This window comes from Heterocephalus glaber, unplaced genomic scaffold (genome assembly GCF_053883595.1).
Source record: "Heterocephalus glaber isolate CG9 unplaced genomic scaffold, H.glaber_assembly_v1.0 deba00001572, whole genome shotgun sequence".
Lineage (NCBI taxonomy): Eukaryota > Metazoa > Chordata > Mammalia > Rodentia > Bathyergidae > Heterocephalus > Heterocephalus glaber.
In genome coordinates, this window is record NW_028258357.1 from 13,755,512 (window position 1) to 13,783,315 (window position 27,804).

The following is a 27,804-nucleotide window of genomic DNA, read 5'->3' on the forward strand; positions in this document are numbered from 1 at the left end:
GAGCACTTAGTCCACCAGCACTTTCTCACCAAGCACTGACAGCACCTCTATCTTCACACCCAGTTTGGCTCCCTCCTTATGTCATTAGCCACCTATCATAAGAATCCACGATTCTCAGTTACATTTTCCACCATCCCCATGGCAGGAAACTTCCTTGACTTAGGCTATTCTAATGAGACTCCAGTTCCACACACTCCCTGCTTTTATTCATGAAGAAAACTCATGCTGATCCCTTTCCCACACTGGCCTCTCCCAGCCTGCAGGCCCTGGCCCTGGGTAGGCATCGTGATGAGATGGTGGGATGGAAAGGAAGCTTTGAGCAGGAGGCAGACAGCTGGGCCGTGATGAAGCAGCAATAAAGATCAGGCTCCTGTTGTCTGCACGTTTACCTGTTGGCCTACATAAGTTAGAAGTGATGGCATTGGGTTTTAGGTTAGGCATTATTGTTTTCTGTGCATTCATCTTGTTTTTGTGTGTTTTTGTGGTACTGGGGATTGAACCCAGAGCCTTCACACTGAGCTATATCCTCAGGCCATTTTATTTTACTTATTTTATTTTTAATTTTCAAACAGGATCTTGGTAAATCACTAAGTTGCCCAGACGGGGCTCAAACTTGGCAATCCTCCTGCCTCAGCCTTCCAGAATCCAGGCATTACAGGTGTGCCCCACCATCCCTGGCTTGAGTTCGGTTTTCCATCTCTGTGACTAAATTACAGTCTTCTTAACTAGGGGTTTTATTATTCCACACGGCATTTATTCAGCAAGTAGTTACTGAGAACCCGTTATGTGCACACCTGCCACTATGCGCCTAGCACACAGATGGAGAGACACAATCCCTGCTCCGGGGCTTCTCCTCCTGGCCTGGTCCACCCCTTACACGGTTCTATTCTCCCCTGCAACTAGCAACAATCATGAGTATCAGTCAACTCCGCATTGTACATTTGGTAAGAACTAGTAGATTTATAAACTGAAGACATGCCTGAGTCCTGAAAATAGCCCTGTGTCTTTCATTGCTCAGTATTTCCTTCATAGCCTTAGAATACCTGTTGACCTTACGGCACACCAGCACCGAGCCTCGTGTTCAGGCGTGTGCTTTGGACACAGTTTAGGGTGGTGCTGTGTAGCTGCCGCTAGCATAAACTGCCAATTCCAGCCCATCCTCTAGAGCGGTTTCCGTCTCTGCCTACAGGGGTGAATTGCGAGTGGAATTAGAGAGGGACTGCACTGGAGCCTGCGTGGCCACTCTTTCTATGTTGCTGCTGCTCCAGTGGAGTGACCGCAGCATGGGGACGGCTCTTGGAAACCCACACGTTTTACAAAACAATTTCTAAATACACGCCAGCTCTTCAAGAAGCACTCTTCCTCCCATCCTGCTTCATAACGTGTTGTGCTGTACTAACCCTCGCACTGGGAGGAGAGGCCGCCCGGCCAGCGACCCACTGCCTACTAACACCGAGAGGGCCTAAGTCACCTCATTTCCTTGCAAGGACGACGGGCACCATGCGGACGTGAGGGTCGTGTCTACTACTCTGCCTGGTGCGCTAGTCGGTCTCGAATGCACACCGGTGTCATTTGTGTCTTCCTGTGCCACAGCTCCACTCCCAGGGGGTCTCGTGGGTGGTCAGCAGGCCGGTGGGATTGGATGTCACACTTCTGTTAGCTTGTACACACATCCGCTTGTATGTTGAAGATGTGAAGATTTGGATCACCTTAGCCATTTTACCGATAACATTTTAAGTGAAAGCCATGCTGCTTATTCTTTCCTGACAATCATTGTCAAACTTTATGTGCATCCGAACCAAGAAGAGGGCCTGTAAAATGCAGCTGAGATTTGTGTTTGTAAGGAATTTGTAGGTGATAACTGAGCGTGTTGTTCAGGGACCGCACTTTAGTGACCACTGCTTTTGAGTAAGAAAGTAGCATTATATTACAATGATTTCACCAGAAAGCTTTATTGAGATTTCCTTTATTTATTCATTTATCATTCTTTTTAAAAAGAAAGCTACTGGGAGTTTAAATTAAAATTGAAATCATTGCTGAGTCCTTAGTTATTATTTTTCTTTTTTCTTTTCTTTCCATTTTCTGTTTCTTTCTTTAAAGCTGTGTTGAAACCCTTGTGTCCTGTAGACCCAGTGGAAGCCCTAAGTAACTCAGAGCCACCAGTGAGTTCAGATTTGGGAAAAGTCAGTCAAAATGATGCCGAAGTGGAAACTAGTAAGCCCTCCGTCCCCTACAGTGCACTAAGTAGGACTGAGCTCGAGTGCAGGACCCCCGCGGAGCAGGAGAGCCCGGCCAGTCCTGCCGGCGAGGTCCCCCCGGAAGGAGTGGAAGAGAGAGTGCCCCCTCAGTGCGCCAGCGAGGCCGAAGCGCAGCCAGTGGCCCCACGCACCCTGCGGCAGCGACAGCGACTCGCTCAGCTGCAGCTATCCCCCGAGTTCACCTTCACTGCCGGCCTCGCGGCAGAGGTGGCCGCCCGGTCTCTGTCCTTCACCACCATGCAGGAGCAGACTTTCGGCGACGAGAATGAGGAACAGCTGATGGAGGAAAACCAGGAAGAGCTGGAAGGACAGCAGGAGCCCGGGTGCACTTGAAGCCAGCTGAGATGGTTCCTTCCCAGTGTTCTGGCTCCGAGACTGGAAAGGGGCGTGAGTGAGTTTGCTCTATGCAGGCTTTCGGTGTGAATTTGCAGGAAGAACCCTGGTGTGAACAGCTGGCCTGAGATTAGTAGTTACCTGTAAATGACAAATCTTGTAGGAGAATCAGAAAAAGGTAAGGGCTCCTTTGCATAAACTGGTATTTTATTGTGGCACAGCTGATAATCTTGGTAACCCTGTCGGTACTTTTAATAAGGAATGAATTTACCATTTCTTGGCAGGTCTCACTGTTCTGAGTGACCAGGACAATGCTCTGGCAAGAGCATGACCGTTTAGTATGACTCCTCTGTACTGTTCCCTTGCAGTTAAGAACTTGTAGCTATTATGTTCTCGAGTTGTTTGTATCTAATTTTTTGTTTATACCAGTCTTCAAGCAAGACACGGGCTCTGAATAAAAAAATGAATTCCTATAATTGATGTGTGCTGGGATTTGGAACTTGGAGGTAGTTTCACGTATTTGGGTTGTGACACATGTCCCGTGTTCACCTGGTCACATGTGAATTCCGGCTCCTTCTGAGGTCCTAACAATCTGTAAAAGAAAACAGTGTGGACTGGGGATTTAGCTCAGTGGTTCTGCCACGCACAAGGACCCGAGTTCTATCCCCAGTAGTGAAAGAAAACTGTACCACATTGAGAAATATCCTTTCAGTTATTTTTTGTCACTTCTTCTGTCCCTGTTACAAGAGATGACATGAAAGTGAGACCCTGGTGGCCAAAGACCCACTTCACCTTAGCAGATTTTTTTTGGTTTTGTTTTTTGAGACAGGGTCTTGCTATGCAGTTCAGGCTGGCCTCAACTCCTGCCTCAGCCTCCAGAGTGCTGGGATTACAGGTGTGCATCACCACACCTGGCTAGCAGATTGGACTTTGTATCAGTTTGCCTAGGGTTAAATGTGTGCTATTACTGGAGCCTTTCTAGCCCTCCCACCTTAGCCTCAGGAAACCTCCCGACAGCTTTGTGGAAGGCACCCCGTCTCCTTAGTAGTCCATTTACAAACTACCTCTTAGAGGAGCTGCTTTCCACCTCAGCGGTCTCCTCACCAGTGTCGGGCCTGCATTTTCAGAGGGACATTTACAGGCGTCTCCTGCCTCTGAGACCTGTCACTCCTGCACATGAAGTACTTGTGGACGTTACTGGGACAGTGTAGGAGTGACTCACTTGCTGCTGCTGTCCTACAGAGGAAACACCATGATGAATCTGCATCAGCCCTAGATTAAGAAATATCCCAATGCCCGAAACTTAGCACTTTTGTGAGTAAATTTACTTACATCGAAGACATTTTTTTAAGAGCTATTTTTTATCCTGAGAAAAAACTTGGTTCTGCTTTATATAAATAGTAGAGATCCTTGAACCATAAATGATTTGCCTTTTGCTCAAATTCTAGGAGTTAACATAATTACCCTTTTAAACAATACCTTAGGTTGCACCTTTTTCAAAGAAAAAGAATCTTCTTGTGTTATAACTGATTTCTGTATTCCTAAATAATAATACTTAGGGTCTTCTTTCTCACTTAAATTACTTAGCTTGCCAACTTCATTTTTCCTTGGATTTAGAAGAAATTATGGAAAAATGTAATCATCTCTCTCTAACCTATAACCTTACAGGAAGAATTAGAATTTAATAATTTTTTATTCCTTCATTATATTTTGTTTCTATTATGCCAGTTTGGGGAAAATATCTCCATACAGTGTGTCAGTTTTATACTGTCTCCCTAAGCTGATTCTAAAGTATTTCCAAGACAAAATACTATCTTCTCTGTGAAAATTCCTTGACTAATTTTTTCTTATTATATTCTGTCATTGTTTCTCAATTGTTTTAGTGGGGTACCTGCATCAGAAAAAACTAATGATCTTATTTTTTTTAATGCAGATTATAAGCTATTCTCTCTGTAATTCTTTAGAATGAGACTTAGCTAATGTTTATGCCCAATAAAATCTAAGAATCTCTGTCTAGCACTTTGTTCTTGCCACAGAAACCTTAGAAATAAACGCTAACCAACAGGCCAGTGTCATGTAAGTAGGTGTTAGTGTTCACTACTTTTCTAAGAATGCTTACTTTTTCCTATAAGGACTGACTAGTTTTAATAGCTGCCATTCTACATCCAGAAGAAGCACTCCCAGAAAACATTTTGTAAGGAAAACTTAGAGTTGTACTTTGCAGATTTCACACTATTGTTTTCACAGTTTTTTTGTTTGGTTGGTTGGCTGGGGTTTTTTGGTAACAGGGATCGAACTCAGGATCTTGCACTTGTGATGCAGGTGCAGCGCCACTGAGCTAAATCCCCAGCCCTTGACAGTTTAATTCTTGACAGCTTTTGATACAGACATTGCTGCTACAGTTTGTTTTCCAGGACCAATGTAATTCTCCAGGAAAGGATGCCGTGAGCGGCCCCTGGGTCACTGTGGAGGACAGGACTCAGGCTCTTTGCCAACCTAGGACAGGGAGGCACAGTGGCCAGGCGCCTGACATCACGCCCATGATCCCTTTGTCAGCTTCCGCCAAAGCCTTCCCAGCTCTTGCCTGTCTTGATTTTCAGTCCTCTGCTTATTGTAGCACAGGCCCTCCTTAAAAGTGCAGTAATTGTGCTCAGAATCTGAGCGTGCATGCGTTAACGCATGTTTGCATTCCTAAGTTACTAGAGACAAGTCCAGGGGAAAATACTCAGGATGTTTCAGAATGAGTTTTAGGCTTTCCTACAGAGATATAGGCTAGAGTTTAAATCTCTCCTTCATTCAACCACCTTAACACAAATTCTCTGAATTGCTAAATGACATTTTCTCATTCTTCTCAGAAGAGGTTAAAAAGCAAATAAAACTTCAGGCTGAAAAGCAAGACCCAGTTATAAATATGTCAGACTGGAGCAGCCCAGCTAAATTACTGTGGAGCTAAAGTAGATATCATGCTACAAATAAAGATTAACTTTATTTTGCTGGTTTTATTTCTAGAAACCTGCAGTTTGTGCTTAGATTAAAACAGGAAGGTGCAAATAGTTTAGGAGAGAAAATACAAGGAAAATGCCTAACCGTTCATTCATCTGTCGTTAACAGGTGATTGACTTGAATCAGTTAACTTTGCAGGTAGCTAAGGGAAACCCACTTAATCATTCAGACTCACAGCTTAATAGCTAACTGTACTTTCTACTTCCCGACCTCTCCTAGAGTCATAGACTATGATCCCTTTGCTTTGGTGTCTTCAAGAGCCCCTGTCCCTGTCCCTGGGTGATGACTGACTGGGTGACCACTGAGCCATCTTGCTCTGTGGTGCTCCCTTCCTGCTGTAGCTTCACACTGCTGTGCTTTTGAGCTGCCTCTGTTTCTCACCATTTCTGTATCTTCCTTATCATCAGCTGTCATTTGCCGCTGTCTTGTGTGCCTGCCTCCTGCAGTAGGTCCCTCATTTGCTGCTTCTAATCTGCCACGGACTGAAAACCCAGACTGCCAAGCTTGCTAGAATTGTGTCTAAAAGAAGAGTAAGTAACTGGAACAGGCTGAGTGCTTTTCCGGTAGTGAAATGCATGGACTCCATGTTCGCCGTGGCTGCTAACATTCCTTCGTTTACCTTAAGAACTGCTAAAAGTACTTGCCCAAATATATTACTGCTGTCTGTGTATTTGACTGACTAATTCATTTTTTTGTTGGTTTGTTTGTTTTGGTTTTGGTACCAGGGGTCGAACTCGGGACCTTATGCTTGTGAGGCAGGCAGCGGAACCACTGATCTAAATCCCAGCTTAATTCATTTTTATATATTGATGTTTCCAGGACTCTCCACTAATGAATTCAACTGTAAAGGGACATTTGACTGTCATCTTTGTATAAATCATTGTGTATGTTTCAGGAAAGTGTTACATATTTTGTTCTTGTTGATCGTTCTTAGTTCAGTGTATCAGTATAAAACTTAGGGGATTATTACTGTGACTTCAGCTCTGCTCACCAAACTCATATTCTAAAGACTAAATGTGGCCAGGTTAGGAAGAACTGGCTAGCCTGACTGTGTATGAGGAACGAATAGTGTGTTATCGGGAATGGTCATGCTGGACAGCCCCGTTTTCTACTGAATGAGAGCTTCTTCCATTGTTCGCATGTTTTGGAATAACTTTTGAAGATATCTTTGCAAAACCCATGAGCACTGCTGTCTTGAACAGTGTATAAGTCCACTCTAATATTTTTATATTAAAATGGCCATTATGAACATTAGTTACACCCTGGTGGACAGAACACTGAGAACCATTTCTCCCTGTACCAAATGACTCTGTGGCTGTGCTTGCTTAGGTTTTCATGTCTATGTTTTGGAGAGTTGTTCTGATTCCCCTGTTTATGTCCCTGGTTGCTCAAGTGTGCCTGTGGCAGCAGCCTTTCTCCACCTGCTTAATGCACCTCCTGAGCTGCTCTGGTTTTGAACAGCAAGCAACAAAGCTGGTTAGAACTGTGTGTATACTAAGAGTAAGCAGGCACAGTGAAGACCAGAAGTGGATTGTGCATAAGTGCATGGACTTTATGGCAGCTCTTAGTCACTGCCTGTAAAGTTGGGCTCTTTAATCCAGTGAGGTTCCTGGATTCAATGCCTGCTCTCAAAATACGAGAGTTGTTACTGTGCAAAAGGGTCCATTTTATTTTCGTACCTTCTCTAAAGTTAGTTCCCACTGTAATGTTGGCTGTGATTAAAACCAGTCCATTCCAGTTAACATTTTCTATGGTATTTTCTATTTAGATTGGAAAACAGATGCTGTTAAAATGTATTTGGCTTTTCTTTTTCTTAACACAAAGGCATCTTCATCTCCAAGACACAGAGTAGATTAGGCCCTGAAAAAATAAAACATTTGGTATTGATATCTCAGAGATCTGAGAATAAGATTTGTAGGCTCTGGGCGATCATACCACTAAGAATTTATTCTTTTTTTTTTTGGTACGGGGGATCGAACTCGGGAACTTGCGCTTGCGAGGCAGGCGCCAGAACCACTGAGCTAAATCCCTGGCCCAAGAATTTATTCTTTGATATGCTACTTTTTCAGGTAATTTTATTTTCATTCAGCTAAAGGAAATATATGTTAAAAGCTTACCAAAAGTTATCATTGTTCAATCTAATGACATTAGATGGTGATAGATATTTGAATGATTAAATTCCCCCATCATTCTATATTTGGTGTGTGTAAATTACCATTTAAAATGTGAAACAATCAAGCAGATAACTTTTCTTCATTCGCTTTTTTGTTTTAATTTTTTTAGACAGGGTCTCACTATGTAGTTCAGCCTGGGCTTGAACTCACTAAGTACCCCAGGCTGGCTTCCAAACTCATGGTGATCTTCCTGCCTCAGGCTCCTTGGTACTAAGATAACAGGCCTGGGCCGCCACACCCAGCTCAAACCAGTTTCTAGATGCTGCCATTACAGAAGAAATAGTCACAAAGCTAAGCCTGGGTTGGTGCTATGAGGAGAAAGCTTCTCATGAGAGCAAAGTGATTCTACCCAGCGTCATCCTAGGAACCAAGAAGATGAACTGACTCCAGGGTCGCACATGCATGTTTAGCAGGAATCAGGAGGGATTGGTTTTATGTGTTTCTTCAAACATGGGATCAATTAAAATGCATGGCAGCTTTTAAATGCTCCACGTTTTAATTTATCTTAGCCTATCAACAAACTGGTTTTGCCAGGGATTTAGCTCAGTGGTTCTGCTGCCTGCCTCACAAGCGAAAGGTCCTGAGTTCGATCCCTGGTACCCCCCCAAAAAAAACAAACAAACAAACTGGTTTTATCCACACTTACTGGCCATGTTACTATGATAGAGTGGAATCTAAACTGTGGATACTTCTAATTCTTCTCAAGATGAGTACAGCCTGTGAGATCTGGTTGTAGAAATAGATATTTCCTGCCTGCCTCAGAAGTGCAAGGCCCCCAAGTTTGATCTCTGGCACCAAAAAAAAAAAGAAAAAAATATATATTTCCTCTCAGGTTTCTATTTTAAGTGTTTCTTAAAGTAAGGGATAATTTTACTGATTTAGGGTATTTTTCAGTTTTCCTGGGTGTTATGGCACACCCCTTAATCCCAGCAGTTGGGAGGCTGAGGCGGGAGGACTGCCATGTATTTGAGACCAGCCTGGGCCCCATAGTGAGTTCAAGACCAGCCTGGACGACACAATGAGACCCTGTCTCCAAAAAAAAAAAAAAGTTTCCTAAAAGTGGAACTTTTTTCTAAAACTAAAGCATGTCTTTTACAAATTTACTCTTTTATAACATCCTAAACACTGACCTGTCCCTCGCTGTCCTTCCCAGTTAAATCTTAAGGAAGCTGACTGCATTTCTGAATCAGAGTATGTTCTGTATTTTATCTGCCGTGGTAAGATTTCTTCCGTTCACGCCGGGTCTTGTGGCCGGCGCCAGTGTGACACGGTGCCGTCCTGGAAAGGTAGATCCAGTGGAGCCCGGAGGTCATAGGTGAGAATCCAGAAGCCGGCCTGAGCTGTGAGCGCCCCGGAGGACTTGGTTTTGTTTGGGTTTGTTCTAGGTATGGTCCCAGGGATCCCAGATCCAACCAGGCCCCTGGGCCTATCCTAGAACCAACCTAAGCCCGTGCATCTCTCCAGACGCCAGGAGCTCGAAGACCGAAGACTGCGTGCACCACGCCGTCCCCTGCGCCCCCGACTCCTGAAGTCACGGGCGACCGGCGGGGCCAGCGGCTCCCAGACTGCGATGCCGAATGGAAACTGTGCTTACTGGTAATCGCCAGTGGGGAGAATTCTTGCGATCTTTATTCTCAGGTCATAAAACAGATTAAAATGTCTGTTTTTAGGGCCAGAGATTTAGCTCCGTGGTTCCACCGCCTGCCTCGAAAGCACAAGGTCCCGAGTTCGATCCCGGTAACAACAACAACAACAACAACAAAAAGTCTGTTTTTAGCAGAAGCGACTTAGCCGCAAAAACAAAAAGGCGAGCCCTGCGCCCCAGTAACCTCCTCCAAATGAATGGTTGTGTTTTCCTAGACGCTTCCTCCCGCAGCCCGGCCTCTGGCCCCTTTACTGAAGGGCACCTGCACCGGGCAGTGGGAGCTAGTACCGGGCAGCCAGCCCTCACCTGAACCTGGGCCCGGCCCCCTGGAGAGCTGCTGCAGTCATGAGATGAGCAGGAGACCGACGAGCCAACGCCGTGCACCCGGCCGACTATGGGGCCGTGCAGAACAGTTTATTTTTGTCCCTTGCTGTTGTAGATTTTTAAACTCTTCTGACTTAGTAAGTTCTGCCTCTGGCCCCTCGCTGTGGCGCTGCCTGTGTAATTGGAAGGCCGGGCCGGGAGGGCGGGCCGCGCACCTGGCAGTGTACTCTTTGGGTCCCTTCGGGCGTCTCTGGAATTACTGCCGCACCACAGTCACCCACAGACTTACTGTTGCCCTTTAGTCCGAGGTTTGCCGCCCTTCTCTCCATGTTTTCTGCAGTGTTTTCCCGTGTACTCGTCTGGGAGCATAGTGGGCTGTGTGGACAGCCTGGGGTGAATGTGAGCCGTGGGTTTACCTAGGACAGCTGTTGTCTAACAGTGTGAGAGGCCTTTCCACCACCCCACCCCCCCAAAAATCGGGATTGAACCTAAGGCTTTGCATGGAGCTACATCCCCAGTCCTTTTTTTATTTTTGAGACAGGATCTCACTGCATTGCCCAGGCTGGACTGGAACTTGTGATCCTCCCGCCTCAGCCTCCTACAGCGCAGGATTGCAGGTTTGCACCACCACACCCAGTTACACTGGTTTGTTTCTTTTGTTTCTTTTTCTTTTTTTTTTTTTTTTTTGGTACCGGGGATCAAACTCGGGAGCTTGTGCTTGTGAGGCAGGTCCCAGAACCACTGAGCTAAATCCCTGGCCAACTGGTTTGTTTCTTTGTTTTGGTACCGGGGATCGAACTCAGGTCCTTGCAGCGGAACCACTGAGCTAAACCCCCAGCCTCCCTGGTTTTTGTTGTTGTTGTTGTTGTTGTTTTGGAGACAGGATTTCACTATATATCCCAAGGTGGCTTGGAACTCAGTGATCCTCCTGCCTCAGCTTCCCAAGTGTTGGAATTACAGGCGTGGGCCACCACACTCAATTATGAACACTGAACATGGGAATGGGAGGGCAGCTCAGTGGTACAACACCTGCATACTGTGCAAAGGCCCTGGGTTTAATCCACATCACCACCAAAAATTAATAAAATTATATGTATATATATATATACACACATACAGAATTGGAGAATATTCTTTGAGAGACATTTTGGTTCTTACTTTTTGGTCACTTGTGCTTTGTGTATCAGAACTATGTATTTCCGAACTCTACCTAAAGACTTGAGATTATAATCTTTAGGGGTTATGAAAACACCATAAAAGCTGACCATTTTTAAGGGCACAGTTTAAAAGTGTAAATATTCATGTCCACACGGTAGTGAAGCTGCTCTGGAACTTTGTCACTCTGTGAGTCTGAAACTCAGCCCCTTTTCTTCCCCACCCCGTGGCGCTTCCTGTCGCGTCCCCAGTGGGGAGCCCGGGGCGCCTCCCTCGCTCCCTGCGGCCCCTGATCCTGTCCCTGCTGGCATTCGGGGGCCGCTGCCTGGATGCAGGTGTCTGATTTTAAACGCAGGCCTTGACTCTTATTTTGTCACATCAACTTTGGCCCAGCTATTTTAAAAGAATGGCCAAGGAGCCAACGGCAGGTTATATGTGGCTGTGCTGTGTCACTGTCCCTTCCTGATAAAGAAATCACTAATAAAAGCTGCCTCCTCATACCTTCTGTGTATGTTCCTTTTTTTCCCTGATGTTTGCAACATGATTAACGGCAAAAAGGAAAAACCCTTTTTCTCTTGCTTCTCTTTCTCTCCCATTATGGTCTTTTCAGATATATATGTATTTAAAGAAAGCCAGGTGCCGGTTGTGGCGCACGCCTGTGATTCCAGCACTTGGAGGCTGAAGCAGGAGGGTCGCTGTCTCAAAAATAAAAATTAAATATTTTAAAAGAAAGATGGCAGCCGTCCAGGAAAGCCTTTATTTCATTAGCCCAAATTTTATTCTCTTCTGTGCCGTGCATGGCTTCTCAGATGAAGCCTGTTTAGCCTCACAGGGCACGGTGGGGCCTTCGCAGGTACCCACTGACGGACCGCCCTGCAGAGAAACCTGCTGCCGCAGGAGGGCGCGCTGTCCTGCACACCCCGCTTCCGCGCCTCCCTGTAGCCACGTGAACACCACGGGAGCCCCCGTAGCCCCCGGCCGGCTGCTGGCCTTCGTGAAGGTGGCCTTAGACTGAACTTTAAGCCAGAAAAGATCTGATCCCAGGAGTAAATATCCAGAAGGCCGGAGTTTGAAACGTAGCCCTTGTGTGGTATTTGCGGATTAAAAGTGAAAGCCAGGGAACCTGGGATTTAGCTCAGGGGTGCCGGCGCCTGCCTCGAAAGCGCAAGGTCCCGAGTTCGATCACCGGGATGGATGGATGGAAGGGAGAGAGCGGGACGTGTGCAGTGACCCTACCTGATTCTGAAGTCGCTGGGGAGGAAGAGCCCCATGAGGTAATCGTTCCTCGACTTCATGATTTGCTTCTGAAGGTCTCTAGCGGAAGTGCTGTGGCCATTGAAAATAAAGTTGGCAAGTAGTAATTTTCCCCGAATGTACATCTGGAAAAAGTCAATAAAACTTAAGAATCTGATCCTAAAAAGCAGTCCCGTTTAGTCTGGGGTTGGGCTGTGTCCCCAGGAGAACAGTCCACGTGTCCTGCAGCCCCGCGTGTCCTCCGCGGACGCAGCTCTGCCTTTTCTCACCCTGCCGCCTCCACACCTCGCGTTTCCCCGCACCCTGGGGGACGTCAGCGCTAAGTCCTCCTCCAAAGCCCAGGCCGCTCCACTAATCGCACCGAGGCGGTGTATTCTTCAATAAGAATCCCCGATCAGGGTTTGCTGCGGATGTGGGCACACAGGCCTGAATCCCAGCACTCCGGGAGGCTGGGGCAGGAGAATTTCAAGTTCAAGGCCAGCCTGGGCAAATCAGCAACCTGCTGAGACCCCATCTCAGAGGAGAAAGTTCAATTCTTACACTTCATGGAAGAAATCTCCCAAAATCAGAAGTGAGTTTTGGTGTATTACATGGGCAGACCCCTTGTTTAGGGGAAAACAAACAAAAACAGCACAGAGTAGCTGGTGACAAATAACCAGATAATGACTTGCTCCTAATAGGCGGCCTGATTCCATGACTGAGCACGACAGTTTCAAGGATGGAGAAATCAGACTGGAGAAAAAGGAAAATCTGACACCAAATTTCAGTTAAGGAAGGACTGCTTGAAATCTAGGGTATGAATCGAATGTCCTTCTGGAATAATTACCCAAATATGTTAACATACGTTGAATTATTTTCAGGATTGGACTTCACCGATATATTAGGAAAGCTCACGCTAAGCTACTGGCACATAGGATTTTTTTCTTTCCCATGAGTTAGTATGTTCAATTTCATACTAAGCTCAAAGTTCGTATGTGACATACATACATGCTTATCACTATTTTTTTTTTTTGCAGGGAGAACCAGGGATCGAACTCGGGTCCTTGCACTTTCGAGGCAGGCAGTGGAACCACTGAGCTAAATCCCCGGCCCTATCACTATTCTTTTATTACTGAAATATTTAAAACAGTTCTTGAAAGTTCGTATCATTTTTTAGATGAAATCCCTGTCATTGGGACCATATTACTGACTCTATTATACGGAACAAAAAAATGTAAGTGGATATTACAATTTACTGAATAGTCAACATTAAATTAATAGGCCATGCTCCTTGAAAAAAAATATCTAAAAATATGCCTTCATTAATCAGGGCCTGTACTGAATTAGAATTTTAAGGAATCATATACCTAAAGAGAAATTTATAGCAACTATATTTCTATATAAGAAACTGTACTCCAGCAAAATTTACCATCCCAACTACCTGTCATCAGAGGGGGCATATTTGACTAGAATTTAACAACCCTAACTTCTGGTGTTGCCTGAAAGTCAGACAGAAAGTGAGTGGTCTTCTATTTTATATCATCCTCAGTGGAAACTGGAATAATCCCCATGAAGGCCAGAGCAAGGCCAAAGTAAGACACCAAGGAGAATCTCCTTTGAAGTATTCTTTTTGTTTCTTTTCTTTTTTCTTTTTCTGAGACAAGGTCTCTTTATATAGCCCAGGCTGGCCTTGAACTCGCAGAGATTCTCCAGCCTCAGCCTCCCAATTGCTGGGATTGCACACATGCACCATCCTGACGGGCAAATTAATTTTATCGTTTTTGGTTTTTTTTAAACTTGTTTGTTGGTGGAGCTGGGATCAAACTCAAGGCCTCATGGACACCAGGGAAGCACTCTACCACTACATCCCCACCCTGATTTCATTTTTCACAGTTTGGAGACAGAGTCTCACCAAGGTGCCCAGGCTGGCCTCAAGGTTGCAATCATCCTGCCTCAGCCTCCCGAGTAGCTGAGCTCACAGGTGAGCCCACCACATCTGGTTTCTGGCACTTAAACTGAGCATCCTGTCTTAATCTTCCAACCAGAGCCCTGCATCAGCTTGAGTTTATTGCTCAGGAAACGTGAGGCCATCTCAGGGAGGGAAGAGAGCAGAAATGGCCCCAGGCGACCCCTTAAAGCCTCCGGAAGCTGTGGTCCCTCATCTGGGGACACCCAGGGCTCCCTCAGTTCCAGATCGCTCTGAGTCGGAAATTGCAGTTTGTTCTCATCTCCCCCATGGGCATCAGGTGAGAGCAGACAGATAGCGTAGAGCTGGTCACTTGTTTCTTGATTTTGGTTTTGTTTTTTTTGAGACCGGATCTCGTGATGCAGTCCAGGCTGGCCTCAAACTCACTGCATCCTTCTGCCTTAGCCTCCCGAGAGCTGGGATTCCAGGCATGTGCCACCACGCCTGGTTGGCATTTGGAAGTACCATTCCACAGGATGTTCCTGTGCCTCTTCAGAGCCCTGGGGAATGCACCTATACTCCAGCTCCAGGGTGGAGGGAGGGTCACCCAGGGAGCCCTACTCCACAGTGCTGGCTTTCCTTATGTTCTCAGAAAGTGGTGGATCCCTTTGTCATGGACAATCGCCCCGTCCTCCAGAGTGCCTTTCCCCACAGAACTGAGCCTAACAGGACAACAACGCCAGAACAACTCTTCAGCCAGGCATTGTGGCACACGCCTGTCCACCCAGCACTCTGGGAGGCCGAGGCAGGAGGATCTCAAGTTCCAACACACTCTGATCAATGTAGCAAAACCCTGACTCAAAAAAAAATTTTTTTTTCTACTGGGGATGGAACTTGGGACCTTGCGCTTGTGAGGCAGGTGGTAGCACCACTGAGCTAAATCCCTGGCCCAAGCATTAACTCTTAATATTTACAGTAATCCCCATAGTCAACTCTTAGGGTGGGTGATTTGCCACTTCAGCTTTAAGAGTATCAGATATTTTGTCTGGTTGGTTGGTTTTTTGAGACAGGGTCTCCCTATGTAGCCCAGGCTGGCCTTGAACTCAAGCAATCCTCCTGCCTCAGCCTCCCAAGTGCTGGGATTATAGGTGAGTGCTACCACCCCCAAGAAATCCAATTTTTTTTTTGAGACAAGAGTTATGCTATGCAATTCAGGCTGCCCTTGAACTTACTATGTAACCGAGGCTGGCCTCGAACTCCTAGCGACTCTCCTGCCTCAGCCTCCCAGGTGCTGGGATTATAGGCATGCACCACCACGCCTGGCTTAGAATTCCAATTTTCAACCTCACTAGAGTAACAGAACGTTGACTCCACAGTTAAGATCAGCAGTCAGCACAAGGCCAGTGGCCAGGGCCTCGCCAGAGGCAGCGTGGGTTAAGCCGTACCAGCTGCTCTCGGACCCATCCCTCCAGACCCCACCAGGAAAATCCCCGGGACGATGTTGTGCCGCCGAACCAGCAGGGGGCGCTCACCTCCCGTGCAGCGAGACGCAGACGTCACGTCGTACCTGAGCAGCTGGAAGGGGTCCCGATGGCTCTGAAGGAGAAGAGCAGAAAGGTGCTCAGGCCCCGAGGCAGGCGTGGTGCGCACCTGTCACCCCCACGAGCTCGGGAGGCCGCGAGTTCCAGTCCAGCCTGGGCAGCGTGGTGACCCCGTCTCAAAATAGCTAATAAAATACATGAATAATAACTAATTAAAAATACATGAAACTCGGAGGATAAATTTTTCACTCCATTCAGCAGCATTGTGTCCTTGAACACAAATTCTGGACTCGGTCTTGCTACCTTAGAGACGCCTTCGGAGCCTCGCCAAGGACTCTGTTGCCAAGACTGCGGCATTTCCATGTTTCTTACAAAATATATGCATTGTTTTTGTTTTCTGCGACAGGATCTCACTGTGTGGTTGAGGCTGCCCTTGAATCACATGTGGGCCGGGCTGGGCTTGACCATGTGATCCTCCTGCCTCAGCCTCCTGAGGGCTAGGATCACAGGTGTGCAACACCACACCCGGACTTCGACAGTTCTCATGGGGATTACATGGCTCTAAGTTGTGTGCCACTGCACCGTCAAGAGGCTCCACTGCCCCTGAACCTGGCCTGGCCTGAGACAAGCCTTGCCCAGTAGCACACTGAGAAATTTTCCAAGCCAGGTATTAAGAGAAGTGCAGTTTCCATTTTTACCTCTTGGAATATTCCTTCTTAAATCAGACGCTGCCTGTGAGGTTCAAGAGGCTGTGTGGAAAAGCCCTCATAAGAGAGAGATCCTGCCAGGCATGGTGGCACATGCCTGTGATCCCCACGCTCAGGAGGCTGAGGCAGAAGGATCCCTGTGAGTTCAAGGCCAGCCTGGGCTACATAGTAAAACCTTGTTTCAAAAAAGGAGAAAGAGAGAGAGGAAGAGAGAAAGAAAGCAACAAGTCCTTTCTGTCCCCCGCTGAGTCATGGCTCGCCCGGGCCCTGTCCGCCTTCTGCACTGCCTCGGCCTCCGGGACAGGCTGACACTGTATACAAAGTCCAAAGTCTGGCCTCCGGTGCTAAGGAGCGCAGCTTCCGGACTGAGTCAGCTTCCACCGACCCCGCAAAGCGAAGGGCCCTCCAAGGCCGGAAATCACAGCCACGGAGCGCGAGGCCACGGCCCAGCCGCCCTTCCGGTGGACGACGAGTATCCAGATTTGTAAAGACCTCAAAAACCAACTCCCGAAACACAGATGGCCCAATCAAAAAGTGGGCAGATGAATAGACACTTCTCAAAGAAGCCTATGAAAAAAGAATATGAGCAGAAGTATGTGAAAAAAGTGTAAGTATATGAAAAAAGTATTTGGCATTGTTGGCCATTAGGGGAATGCAAATCTAAACAGCTTTGTGATTCCATCTCACCCCAGTCAGAATGGCTGTCATCATCAAATACTCAAAAGGCAACAAACTCTTGGGGGTAGGGGCCTCCTACACTGTTGGTGGGAATGCAAACTAGTATATCCACTATGGAAATCAGCATGGAGATTCTGAAAAAAATAAAACAGAAATTCCATTCACCAGCTAACTGTACCTTTCTCAGGCACATTCCCAAGAGAATGAATGACACCACACTATTGTGATACATAGCAGTGTGAGTCAGTGTTTAAAGGAGCACAGTTCATAGTGGCTGCACTCTGGGAGCAGCCTAGATGCCTGTCAATGGATGAATGAATAAGGGAAATACAGTGTACAGACACTGTGGAATATTACTCAGCCATCAAGAAGAATAAAATCGGGCCAGGGATTTAGCTCAGTGGTTCCGCCGCCTGCCTTGCAAGCACAAGGTCCTGAGTTCGATCCCTGGTACCAAAAAGAAGAAGAAAGAAGAACAAAATCATATCACCTGCAGGAAGATGGATGAAACTTGAAACCATCATGCTAAGCAAAATAAGCCAGACTCAAAAAACTAAATATCATATGCTTTCCCTTATAAGAGAAACCTGAAATATAAATAAATTAATGAATAAAAGAAAGACTCTGGGAGACAGGAAAGGGGACTGAGGGGGAAAGAGGGGTTTAAAGTGAACAAGATGTGTCATCCACATGTCCCCATCTGCCCAAAGGAAGGCCACTATTCACTATCCACTTATTGAAAAGAAAATAAGATAAAAAGTAAAAAGAGCCGGGGTGCAGCTCCGAGCCACAGCATCCCTGGGTTTGATCCCTGTACCCATCCCCCTCGAAAATAAAAATTAGAAAGCTGGCCGGACCTCAGCCCCACCAACGTGTCCGTCTCCTTAGGACTAAATGGCGCTCCGGGCAAGCAGTGGGCAGCACGGTCAGGCTCCCTGAGGATTGGCTCCCTGGGCCTTCGGGCCTTGGACTTCTGATCAGTCCCGCGGCGTTCGGGCCGGGCTGCAGCAGTCAGGCGTTTCCTTTCCCGGGTCGCCTACCGCGGGCGGCCTGTGTCCTCTAGCGCCACCTGGTGGCAGCAGGGCCGCTGGCCGAGCTGCACTTCGGCGGCTCGTGATGTGATTTCCGTCGAATAAGCCCGGGAGCCCGAAGCCAGGGCAGCACCAGGAGGAGGGAAGCGAGGCCAGGGCAGCCGGGCGGTGTGAGGGAGGACGCCTGCAGGGCGCAGCGAGCGCCCCCGGGAGCGAGGCCCTGAAGGCCACAGTAGAGCAGCGTGACTGCAGGAAGGGAAGGCAGGGAGGAGCCGCCCCCAGACCGGCTCCCTGCAGCTGCTTGCAATGCAATCAGAAATAGGAGGCCAACGCCTGTCTGGGCTGGGATGGGAAGAACACAGAACCGGAGACACTGGCACGGGACTGGCATTTGCCATTCCCAGTTTCTGGCAGGAGAAGCACTGTGAGCTCGGGGAGGCTGAGGCAGGAGGATTGCAAGTTCCAGACCAGCGTGGGCAGCTTAGTCACTTAGGGAGGCCCTGTCTCAAGATGAAATATAAGAAAGGGCTGGGGTGCAGCTCAGTGCAGAGGTCGTGGGTTCAATCCCCAGCACTGCAAAACAAAAACAAGAAAACCCCACCATGTATGTGGCTCAGCGTTCTGGCGGCTGGAAAGTCTGCCCTGCATGCAGAAGCCCACGGGGAACGGCCAGGTGCCGGCGGGCCTTGCTGTGTAACGACCCCTGTCCCTCAGGACCAAGCCCAGCACGTGAGGCCTCACCCACCCACGACCACCATTCACCTCTTTCAGGGGTGGTGACTCCGAGATCTAACGTCTCCCTCCCAAAGTTTCCGTGGCCTCAATTCCATTACCCCGAGGACCTGCATGCGAATCTTGGGGACAATCCACATGGAAACCCAGCGAAACCATTAAGATTGTGGCCTGAATTATATGACTATGTAACACCTCAGTATAAAGTGGGCCAAAGCCCAGCCACAATCCTCCTAGGGCAGAGGAAATGTGTTAAGATGAAACATGCAAGTGAACATTTATTCTATGTGTTTTGATTTGTTGTTTGGTGACAGGGTCTCGCTATGAAGTTCAAGCCAGCCTTGAACTATGTGGCCCAGGCTGAGCTTGAACTCATGGCAATTCTCCTGCCTCAGCTTCAAACTCATGGAGCTCCCCCCACCCACCTCGGCCTCCCCAGTGCCGGGAGTCCAGGCGTCAGGACGTGCCCTCCTTCCTGCCCGTGCACTACTCACCTGGATGCATGGCATGGTCGAGATCTGTTCAGCTCCCGGTACACCTGGGCCAGGCCGTTGCCACTCCGGCTCTTGTCCTCAGCCGAGGACACGTAGACGACCATGGTCTGGCCCATGACGCACAGCTGCTGGCGGATGAGGTGGTCCTACTTGAGGTCCGTCACCTCCGGGATGCTGTAGGCGCTGCACCTGCAGGCGTGGCCTTGCTGGCCCCACAGCGTCCTCCTCAGGACCACGGGGCAGAGCAGCTGGGAGGAGTACCACACAGTCCCGCTCCCCACGGGAAGAGGCCTGGGGACACAGGGGACAGAGGTAGCCCTGAGCACTGCTGCCCACACTCAAGGCTAGTGCGGGAGACACTCACTTAAGTCTGACAGCCCGGGCAAGCTGAGATTCTGAAAACTCAATGATTTGACCCCAAACACACAAGTAGTAAATAGCACTGGACTCTGGAATCTGAACCCATGTGGGTTTTTCCTATCATAACACTCCATCTCAGCGGAGACTGTCCTGCCTCAGCTTCCTGAAACTAGGATTACAGGCCTACACCACCAGCCCTGGCTGACAGCCATGATATTCTGTAAAACGCTACACTGTGTTGAACAAATACTGCTTTTCTCCATTCCTGTTTTTATCAGTAGAATCACAGGTCTCCTCCTGTTCTCTGGTGCAGGTGGCTTTCCTGGTCGGCTGGACGGTTCTGTGCTCCAGGGGTTTTCAGTTGCTGTGGTAGCTCAGCACCATGCATGGGTGACTGGGGATTATTATAAAGAAGGGACAGCTCGCTTGTGCCGGAAAGAGGACACTGGAGCCAGAACATGGTCACTCTCACTCAGGGTGCCAGGTTCGTCAGCTGATGAAGGGCAAGATCTCCCTGTGTTTGTTCATGGCTTTCAGAGTCCCAGGCCTCACAGCACTGCCGTGCTGTGTTTTCCCATGCATGGACCTCTGTGTGTGACAACACTGGCTGAACTCTGTGAAAAGCATGGAGTTTAAAATCCAGATGATGCATTTTTTGTGTGTTTTGACTGCAGGTCTCAGCTTTATTCAATAAATGCATATTTTCAGGTCTGCATCCACATTTTTTTTTATATCTCTTGCATTCCTGGAGCTCAAACCTAGGACCTCACGCGTGTTCAAGCGAGTGCTCTACCATGAGCTGCACCCCAGCCCTGTATGGGCAGTTTTAACCTCAAAAGTGCATCATAGAGTCTGTATTCCTAGCACTAAGGAGGCTGAGGCAGGAGGATCACTGTGAGTTGGAGGCCCGCCTGGGCTACATATGAGAGCCTGTCTCAAAAAAACAAAAAATAAAAAAATAAATTTAAAAAATCAGTTCACATAGAAGTGTGAAATGCTTGTGTTTTGACTTCCTAATTTTGATCATCTGGACAAACATTTTAGAACAGCTTTGTGATGCCTCCCTGCTTCCGCCATTGTCCATGTAAGCGGTTCCTTTAATCTGGGTTTTGTGCACCCTTCTGGTGTGGGGCCAACCCCACGCCTGCTACAGGGATGCGGCCTGGTGACTTCGGCCTCTTGGTATCAGGTGGCCCTGGCACAAGTTCCAACCCCTCCAGGGTGATGGGGCCTTAGGACAGTCAGCTGAGTTCCGGTGGGCGCTGACAGCTGGATTTTGTTGTTGTTGTTCTTGTTGTTTGTTTTGCTGTCCTGGGGACTGAACACAGGGCTTCACACACAGCTGCATCCCCAGCTCTTTACAAATATTTTCGTTTGAGACAATGTCTTGCTAACTTCCCCAGCTGGGCTCAAATTTTCGATCCTCCTGCCTCGGCCTCCCCGAGTGCTGGGATGACAGGTGCATGACACTGTGCCTGCTCTGGGCTGGTTTTAACTTGTGCCTGATGTGTCCATAGTTCACAAGAGAGCCAGGCACACACTGACTGGCTGTGGCCCCAGATCCAGCTCGGCCCCTTCCTCCTGCCCGGATGGAGGGGCAAGGCCTGTGTCCCCCAGGGGGCAGTGGCCCTGGTCTGCAGCTGTCCTGTCCCGGTCCCAGAGGTGCAGACACATGGGGCATCCACCCTCAGGATCGCAGGGAAAGGAGAAACATTGCTTGTGACTTTCACATGCTGTCCCCGACCCCAAGGGCAGGCGTTTTCAGTACAGGGCTAAGTTTTAAACGTGTGGTCCCGAAAGAGATCGAAACCAACCAATCAGCGTGGATGGCCTTGCCTGTAATCCCAGCACTGGAGAGGCTGAGGCAGAAGGATCTCCATGAGTTCCAGGACAGCCTGGGATACACAGCAAGATTCTGTCTCAAAAAAACAGAATAAAACAACAAGCGAAACAACCCAAACCGAGCCTTGCTTCCTGGTTGATTTGAATTGCGCTGCTAAGCGGGAAGCCGGTTAGGAGGCGGACAGGAGACCCCCAGGCTCGGCACTAAGAGCACGCAGGTGTCCAGCGTGAGGCCCAGCCTGCTGGCAAAGGAGCAGTGGGCGGCAGGCCCTGCTGGGCCACCCCCGAGACCCCAGTGAGCTTACAGGGGCCCCTGCGGCTGGGCCGGCGTCCTCCGGGGCTGGCGCAGCCGTGGCTGCAGCAGTGGCGGCTTCGGGGCCCTCGGTGCACAGATGGAGTCTGGGCCTCGCAGATCCTCGAGAGCCCCGGGCGCCGGTCCCCACAGGGCCTCCTTGGGCGAGGCCAAGTGCGTCCTGCCCGCTATGGCGGGGGTGCGGGGGGGCATCGCATGCGGAGAGCAGGTCCAACCCTGCAAGGCGACAGCAGACTCCACTCAGCACGCCTTCCGGACCTGCTGCACCGGGGGAAATCGGCGTGGAGAATGCTAAAACTAAAACCAGAAATTGCCATGGACTGGCTATGCCCCTTCTAGGTATCTTCCTGAAAGAGTTAAAGACATCAGATTTCAGTGATCCATGCACACCCACAAAATTTTGGAAACTGCCTATAACGTCTATCAACAGGTGGAGAAAGAAAATGTGGCATTTACACACCGTGGAGTACTAGGCTGCCATAAAGAAGGATAAACTTGAGTCATTTGTAGGAAAATGGATGCACCATGAGACCATAAAGTGAAGTAAATCAGACACACAAGCTTAAATATCACATGCTTTCTCTTACATGAGAAACCCAAAGTATAAATAAGTGAAAGAGCAAAATAAAAGATAAGATGACGAAAAACGGGTAGGCAGACTTTCTGCAGATGGGAAGGGGATCCAGGGAGGGAGGAGGGTGGGCTAGGGGAGGAGAAATGCAAAGGCCCAAGGAGCCCCACGTGCAGCACACGGTCCCGAGGATGCAATCACTAGGCGTCCAAACATGCACTAATCCAAAGGCAGGACCCGGATGCTCCTTTCCGCTGGGTTTTATTTCCCCGCACCTCTTGTCTCCTTGGAGGACCCACAGCGATTCCGTAACAAACGGGCAAACTTCCGGGCTCCAGCAAATCCAACCGATGGCGTTCACTGTGCTTACCGCGTGCCAGCTACTGAGCCAAGCACCGTAAGGGCCTGTCCTGCCGAACTAGCACGGTGCGCGGTGAAGACTCGGGGTCCTCCTATCTGTGCAGCGAAGGGTTCACAAGCCCTGGGTCAAAACTACTTGGGGTAACCCGCGTCTGTGCCGCACACATGCAGGCGTGGCCCATGTTACCGTCCCCAAGCAGGGCAGTGAATCGGCCCGGGCAGGACGGGTGCCTCTGCTTCTCCATCTCCGGAGAGCAAGGCCGTAGAAAACTAAACCGTAAAGCCCCATCCTACTGATGCTTATCACAGACAGGGTGCTTTTTAAAACTGGCGTGTTTGTAGCCGCCGAGGAGGTGCATGCCTGTGATCCCCACACTCGGAAGGCTGAGACAGGAGGATCGCCCTGAATTCAAAGCCAGCCTGAACTGCATAGCCAGACTCTGTTTCAAAAAAACAAAACCGCAACACAAACTGCACCGGGAGCGGGAGAGGGGCACAGGCTGGTTCAGGGTTTAGGACTGACCCAGCGCGCAGCGGCAGTGGTCCTGCCAGGCGAGGAGGAGGCGCCTGGCCCTGCTCTGCGGGCGGCCAAGCTCCGCAGCGGTCTCCGCGTCACGCAGGGGCCTGATGTCCCGGTCCCGGGCCCCTGCGTCTGTGGCCCCTGGACCTGCGGGCTTTAAACAGGAGGGAGGTGTGGGTGTGATTTCCACACGCATGCACGTGCGCGCACGCGCACGAACGCGCATGCACACGCAAGCACGCACATGCGGGGACTGCACACTCCTGGTGAGCAGACACCAGGGCCTTCATCCGATCTGCACTCGCTCATTCTCCACACAGGTCACCAACAACGCGTGCACCTTGTCTCAAAATAAAAATAAAACAGAGCTGGGACTGGCTCAGTGCAAAGGCCCTGGGCCCAAGCCTCAGTCTCTCTCTCACACACACACACACGCACACACACACACACACACACACACACGCGCACGCACAGATGTAAGCACTGCACATTACAAGAACATGAACAGAAAATTTAATGTTTATAATGTTGTTTCTATTTAGAAGAAAAACATTTTTTTTGGTACCGGGGATTGAACTCAGGACCTTGTGCTTGCGAGGCAGGAGCAGCACCACTGAGCTAAATCCCCAGCCCAAGAAGAAAATTTCCAAAAAGGATATGTTGACATTAGATTTTGCAATAGAGCGGTCTGGTGAGTGGAAGACATGGTCTCTTCACAGTGAATCAGAGCATGGAGCTGGCCCGAGCTTAGGTGACTAGGAAGCTGCTGGTTTGCTGAGCTGTGTTCTCCTGGTCACATACTCCGTCAGCGTCTCCACATTCACACGGAGCCCGAGCAGGCCCGGACCGGGCTGAGCCCCGGGTTACATGCATGACTGGTGTGTTCAGGAGCCAGGTGAAGATGTGCACACACTGCACAAAGCAGGGCAGAGCAAGGATACTTTTTTTGTGTTCAGCTTCTTTTGGTTAGCTTAATGTTTGTTTGTTTGTTTGTTTTGAGACAGGGTGTCACTATGTAGCCCAGGCTGGCCTCAAACTCACAGTGAATCCTCCTGCCTCAGCCTCCCTAGTGCTGGGATTACAGACTTGTGCCACTGGGCCTGACTCAGTTTGATGGTTTTGAAATCCATCTGGTTTTGTGTCCCAGGCACTCGTTTCTTTTCCTTAATGAGTGACATTGCATGGGACGATGCAGACTTTATCCGCTCACTGGCTGAAGGATAATTGGATCGCTTCCACTTTGCGAATATTAGGAATAAAGTAGCTAAGAACATTCAGGAAAAAGTCTGCAAATAGCTGTCTGGTGTCGAGAAAAAACCTCCTAGGTGTGAAATCGCAGCTTGCCTTTCGTGTCAGGCCACAGAGAAGCAGGTCACAAGAAATGTTTCCTAAGTGTTGGACATCTATCTGTGAATTATGTTCAAAGCTTTAAAGTAGCAGCCCCAGCCCAGCATGGTGGTACACACCTGTGATCGCGGCACTCAGGAGGCTGAGGCAGGAGGATCACTGTGAGTTTGAGACCAACCTGAGCTACATAGCAAGACCCTGTCTCAAAAAGCCCCAAAACAGAACAAAAACATAAACAACCCCAAAGAGATGGCACTTTGATTGCAATCATTGGTGTCTGGGGTTGTGAGAATTCACCGGAAAGCTTGAGGCACTGGCTGGAAATGAAACAAACAAAAAAACGTAGGAAATGTCACACCTTAACACTCTCCTTTGGGGAAAAAAATTCCCCTTCGGGAATAGTGTACAAAGAAAATATGAAACATCAAAAAAACCAAAAGAACCCACGTTTCAAAATTGAGAGGAGACGAAGCTGTCGTGGTTACTCGTTTTCTTCACACAGCCTTGAACATTTGCTTTCCGGGAAACGGCTGGGAAAAGGCTGATGATTGCAGGCGTTATTTTCAGAAGTTACAAAAAGGGAGTCAGATGATAACTTGGTACAATTTCAGAATGTATGAAGTTAACATATCAACCTTTATTAAGAAAATAGCCCGAAAAACCAAGAGAGACTATGCAAAGGTGCAAATTTCCAATGATGAATGTCATTATATTCTATACCTAAAATGTACCAATGATTAAAATGAATAATCGATAATGCAAAATAGGAAGAAAAGGTCCAAAGGGGTAGGGGTAGAGGGAGGGGCAGGGGAAAGGAAAGAAGGGAAAGGAAAAATGAGGAGAAATGGAAAAAATGGAAATAAAGTCTTTGTAAATAGGGAAAGGTGGAGAGGGTGAAAGGAGGGCTAGGAATGGGGAAAAAATAAGAACCAAGATGCATTATGTAAAGGTACAATTCCCAATGAGAAATGTAATTGTGTTGTATACCTACAATGTACCAATAAAAGAATTCAATAAAAAAAAAAAGAAAGAAAGTAGCCCGGGGTGGGGATTTAGCTCAGTGGTTTTGCTGCCTGCTGCGCAAGCACAAGGACCCAAGAAATAGCCCAAGAAGGCTTCTTGGGGGCTGGGATGTAGCTCAGCTGCACAGCGCCTGCCTGGCAAGCTCGAGGTCCTGAGTTCGATTCCCATTACCGTGTGCACCTTTGTGAGTCCTGTAAACCTTTCCCGAGGTGCTTACATCTCGGTTAGCAGGGGCCGGCTTGGTGGCAGGGAGTGGCTAGGAGAGAGGAGCTGGTTCTGGAGCCAGGCTTCAAACACCCGGGGAGGGCAAGAAGGCTAGGCAAGCAGCGGAGAAACCGACACTTCCACAGGAGAGCAGGAATTCCAAATAGTGACAATCAAGACTGTTCTGCACCTGCTTTCTGTAGGAAGTGTATCGAATTCAACAAATTCACTCTGCTTTTTAAACGTTTGTAAAGTTGGATCAAAATCAACCCGTCTAGCTCATCATTTTACTATATGAAAGAGATACTAATGGAAACCTGTTTTGATTTTTGAGACAGGGTCTCATTATGTAGTTCAGTTCAGTCTGGCTTTGAACTCACTTAGTAGCCCAGCCTGGCCTCAAACTAGAGGCAGAGATCCTCCCACCTCAGCTTCCTGAGCATTGGGATTACAGGTGTGTACCCCTACGCCCCAGTTTTAGTGTCAAATCTCTTGATATGCCCAAGGTTTTAGCCTAAAATTCCTCACCAGATATTCAGTGCAAGTGTGAAATGATTGTTTAGGGAAGATATTCTGGGCCACAGTCTAACTAATGTTCTAACATCTCTGCTATTTTTTGAGTATTACTTATGCCTTGAAAAAAGTGACTTTACATTGATTTAACTTCACCTGACTTAAAAAACAATATATGTGCTCTATGATATTTTAAGAGATCATAAAAAATGCAAACAATTCAACCAATTAGGACCCAGGGGAAATCAATTCTCCAAAGCTTCAGAATCCTGGCCTTAAGGAAAAGGCTCCCCGAGTGGCCTGCCCTAGCTGCCACTCCTTCTTTTCAGTGATTCCATAGGGGAGGTCTAGAAAAAGCCCTCCTAGTATTTTTTTTTAACTAGGCAAGATTCCAATATCCTGTTGCAGAAATTGCTAGGTGATGCTAAGATTTAGGCTCTAGCCAGGCGTGGTGGTGCACGCCTGTGATCCTGGCACTCAGGAGGCTGAGGCAGGAGGATCACCGTGAGTGCAAGGCCAGCCTGGGCTACATAGCGAGACCCTGTTTCAAAAAACCAAATTGATCGATCAATCATAAAAAATACAGGGCTGGGGATTTAGCTCAGTGGCACTGCGCCTGCCTTGCAAGTACAAGGTCCTGAGTTCAATCCCCAGTACTGAAAAAATAAAAATAAAAAATACGATACACAAAAGTTAAGACTCTAAAATTGGTCAGCTGTGTCGAGAGAGTTAAGACCCCAGACCTACCTCGCCAGGCAGAGGCGGAGCCACAGGCTTGCGTTTCTTAGGTGCCAGAGGCAGCTTCAGGCTTTGGGGATGCCACCTGTAGACCAAGGTGATGGCAAAGTGCCCCGAAATCTTCACAGTGATGAACCTGTTAACCTGGGGCACAGAGGGGGTGTTTTTGCGGAGTCCTCATTCTCAAGACGCCGAGAGATGCACAGAAGGGGACAACCGCAGGCAGCTCCACCCCAGGTGGCTTTGGGTTTGAGCTGCTGAGATCACTTCGGGCAGAGCTGTTCCGAGAGCCATGTCCTTGCTGCAGTGCTGGGGACTCAGCTTGCACCGGGCCAGCGCTCTACCCTGAGCTGTCCCCAGCCCTCTGTAAAATTTGGGCCAGGCTCTCGCTCAGTTGCCTGGGCTAGCCTTGGACATCCTCCCACCTCAGCCTCCCGAGTGCTCAGAACACCAGCATGCGCCATCACACCTGGCTGGTCAGATCCACTTGGGAGTGAGAGAACGCTGAACTAGGACGACTGAGCCCTCAATGCAGCCCCGAGGCCCACACGGCTTAACTTGGCCAAGTTGGATTCCTTGGCGTTGAGGAGTCACCAATGGCCGCTGAGCGCTTCGATGTTTCACAAGCATTAAAGTTACTTCGAGCTCACTGAGGCTGGAGAGATGTTAGAAATGACAAGGTGGAAAAGTAACAATAAATGATTTTTTTTTTTGGTACCGGAGATCGAACTCCGGTCCTTGCGCTTGCGCAGCAGGCGGCGAATCCACTGAGCTAAATCCTCACCCACCCCCCTCTTTT

At 48.5% G+C, this 27,804-nt stretch overlaps 1 protein-coding gene and 1 pseudogene across 9 annotated transcripts in view; one reads left to right on the forward strand and one right to left on the reverse strand.

The window, feature by feature from the left end:
* The window catches only part of Vezt (vezatin, adherens junctions transmembrane protein), a 60,831-nt gene extending 57,764 nt beyond the window's left edge, over positions 1–3,067 (forward strand). For 7 of the 8 annotated variants that reach the window (XM_004844925.3, XM_004844927.3, XM_021258452.2 and 4 more), the window contains one exon: positions 2,101–3,067. In XM_004844925.3, the coding sequence (XP_004844982.2) occupies positions 2,101–2,591 (491 nt within the window). In that variant the 3' untranslated portion in view covers positions 2,592–3,067. Of the gene's footprint in view, positions 1–1,189 lie in introns of all 8 variants that reach the window. The other variant, XM_021258456.2, reaches the window with a different exon arrangement.
* Positions 1,950–27,804, reverse strand: part of LOC101706222 (uncharacterized) — a 42,186-nt pseudogene continuing 16,331 nt past the window's right edge. Inside the window, exons 8-15 of the transcript XR_015443545.1 lie at positions 27,015–27,149; positions 23,930–24,092; positions 23,184–23,327; positions 21,722–21,896; positions 19,215–19,532; positions 15,511–15,627; positions 12,129–12,271; positions 1,950–7,454 (exon numbers count right to left, since the gene is read on the reverse strand). The product of XR_015443545.1 is annotated as an uncharacterized LOC101706222 (transcript). The remainder of the gene's footprint in view (positions 7,455–12,128; positions 12,272–15,510; positions 15,628–19,214; positions 19,533–21,721; positions 21,897–23,183; positions 23,328–23,929; positions 24,093–27,014; positions 27,150–27,804) is intronic.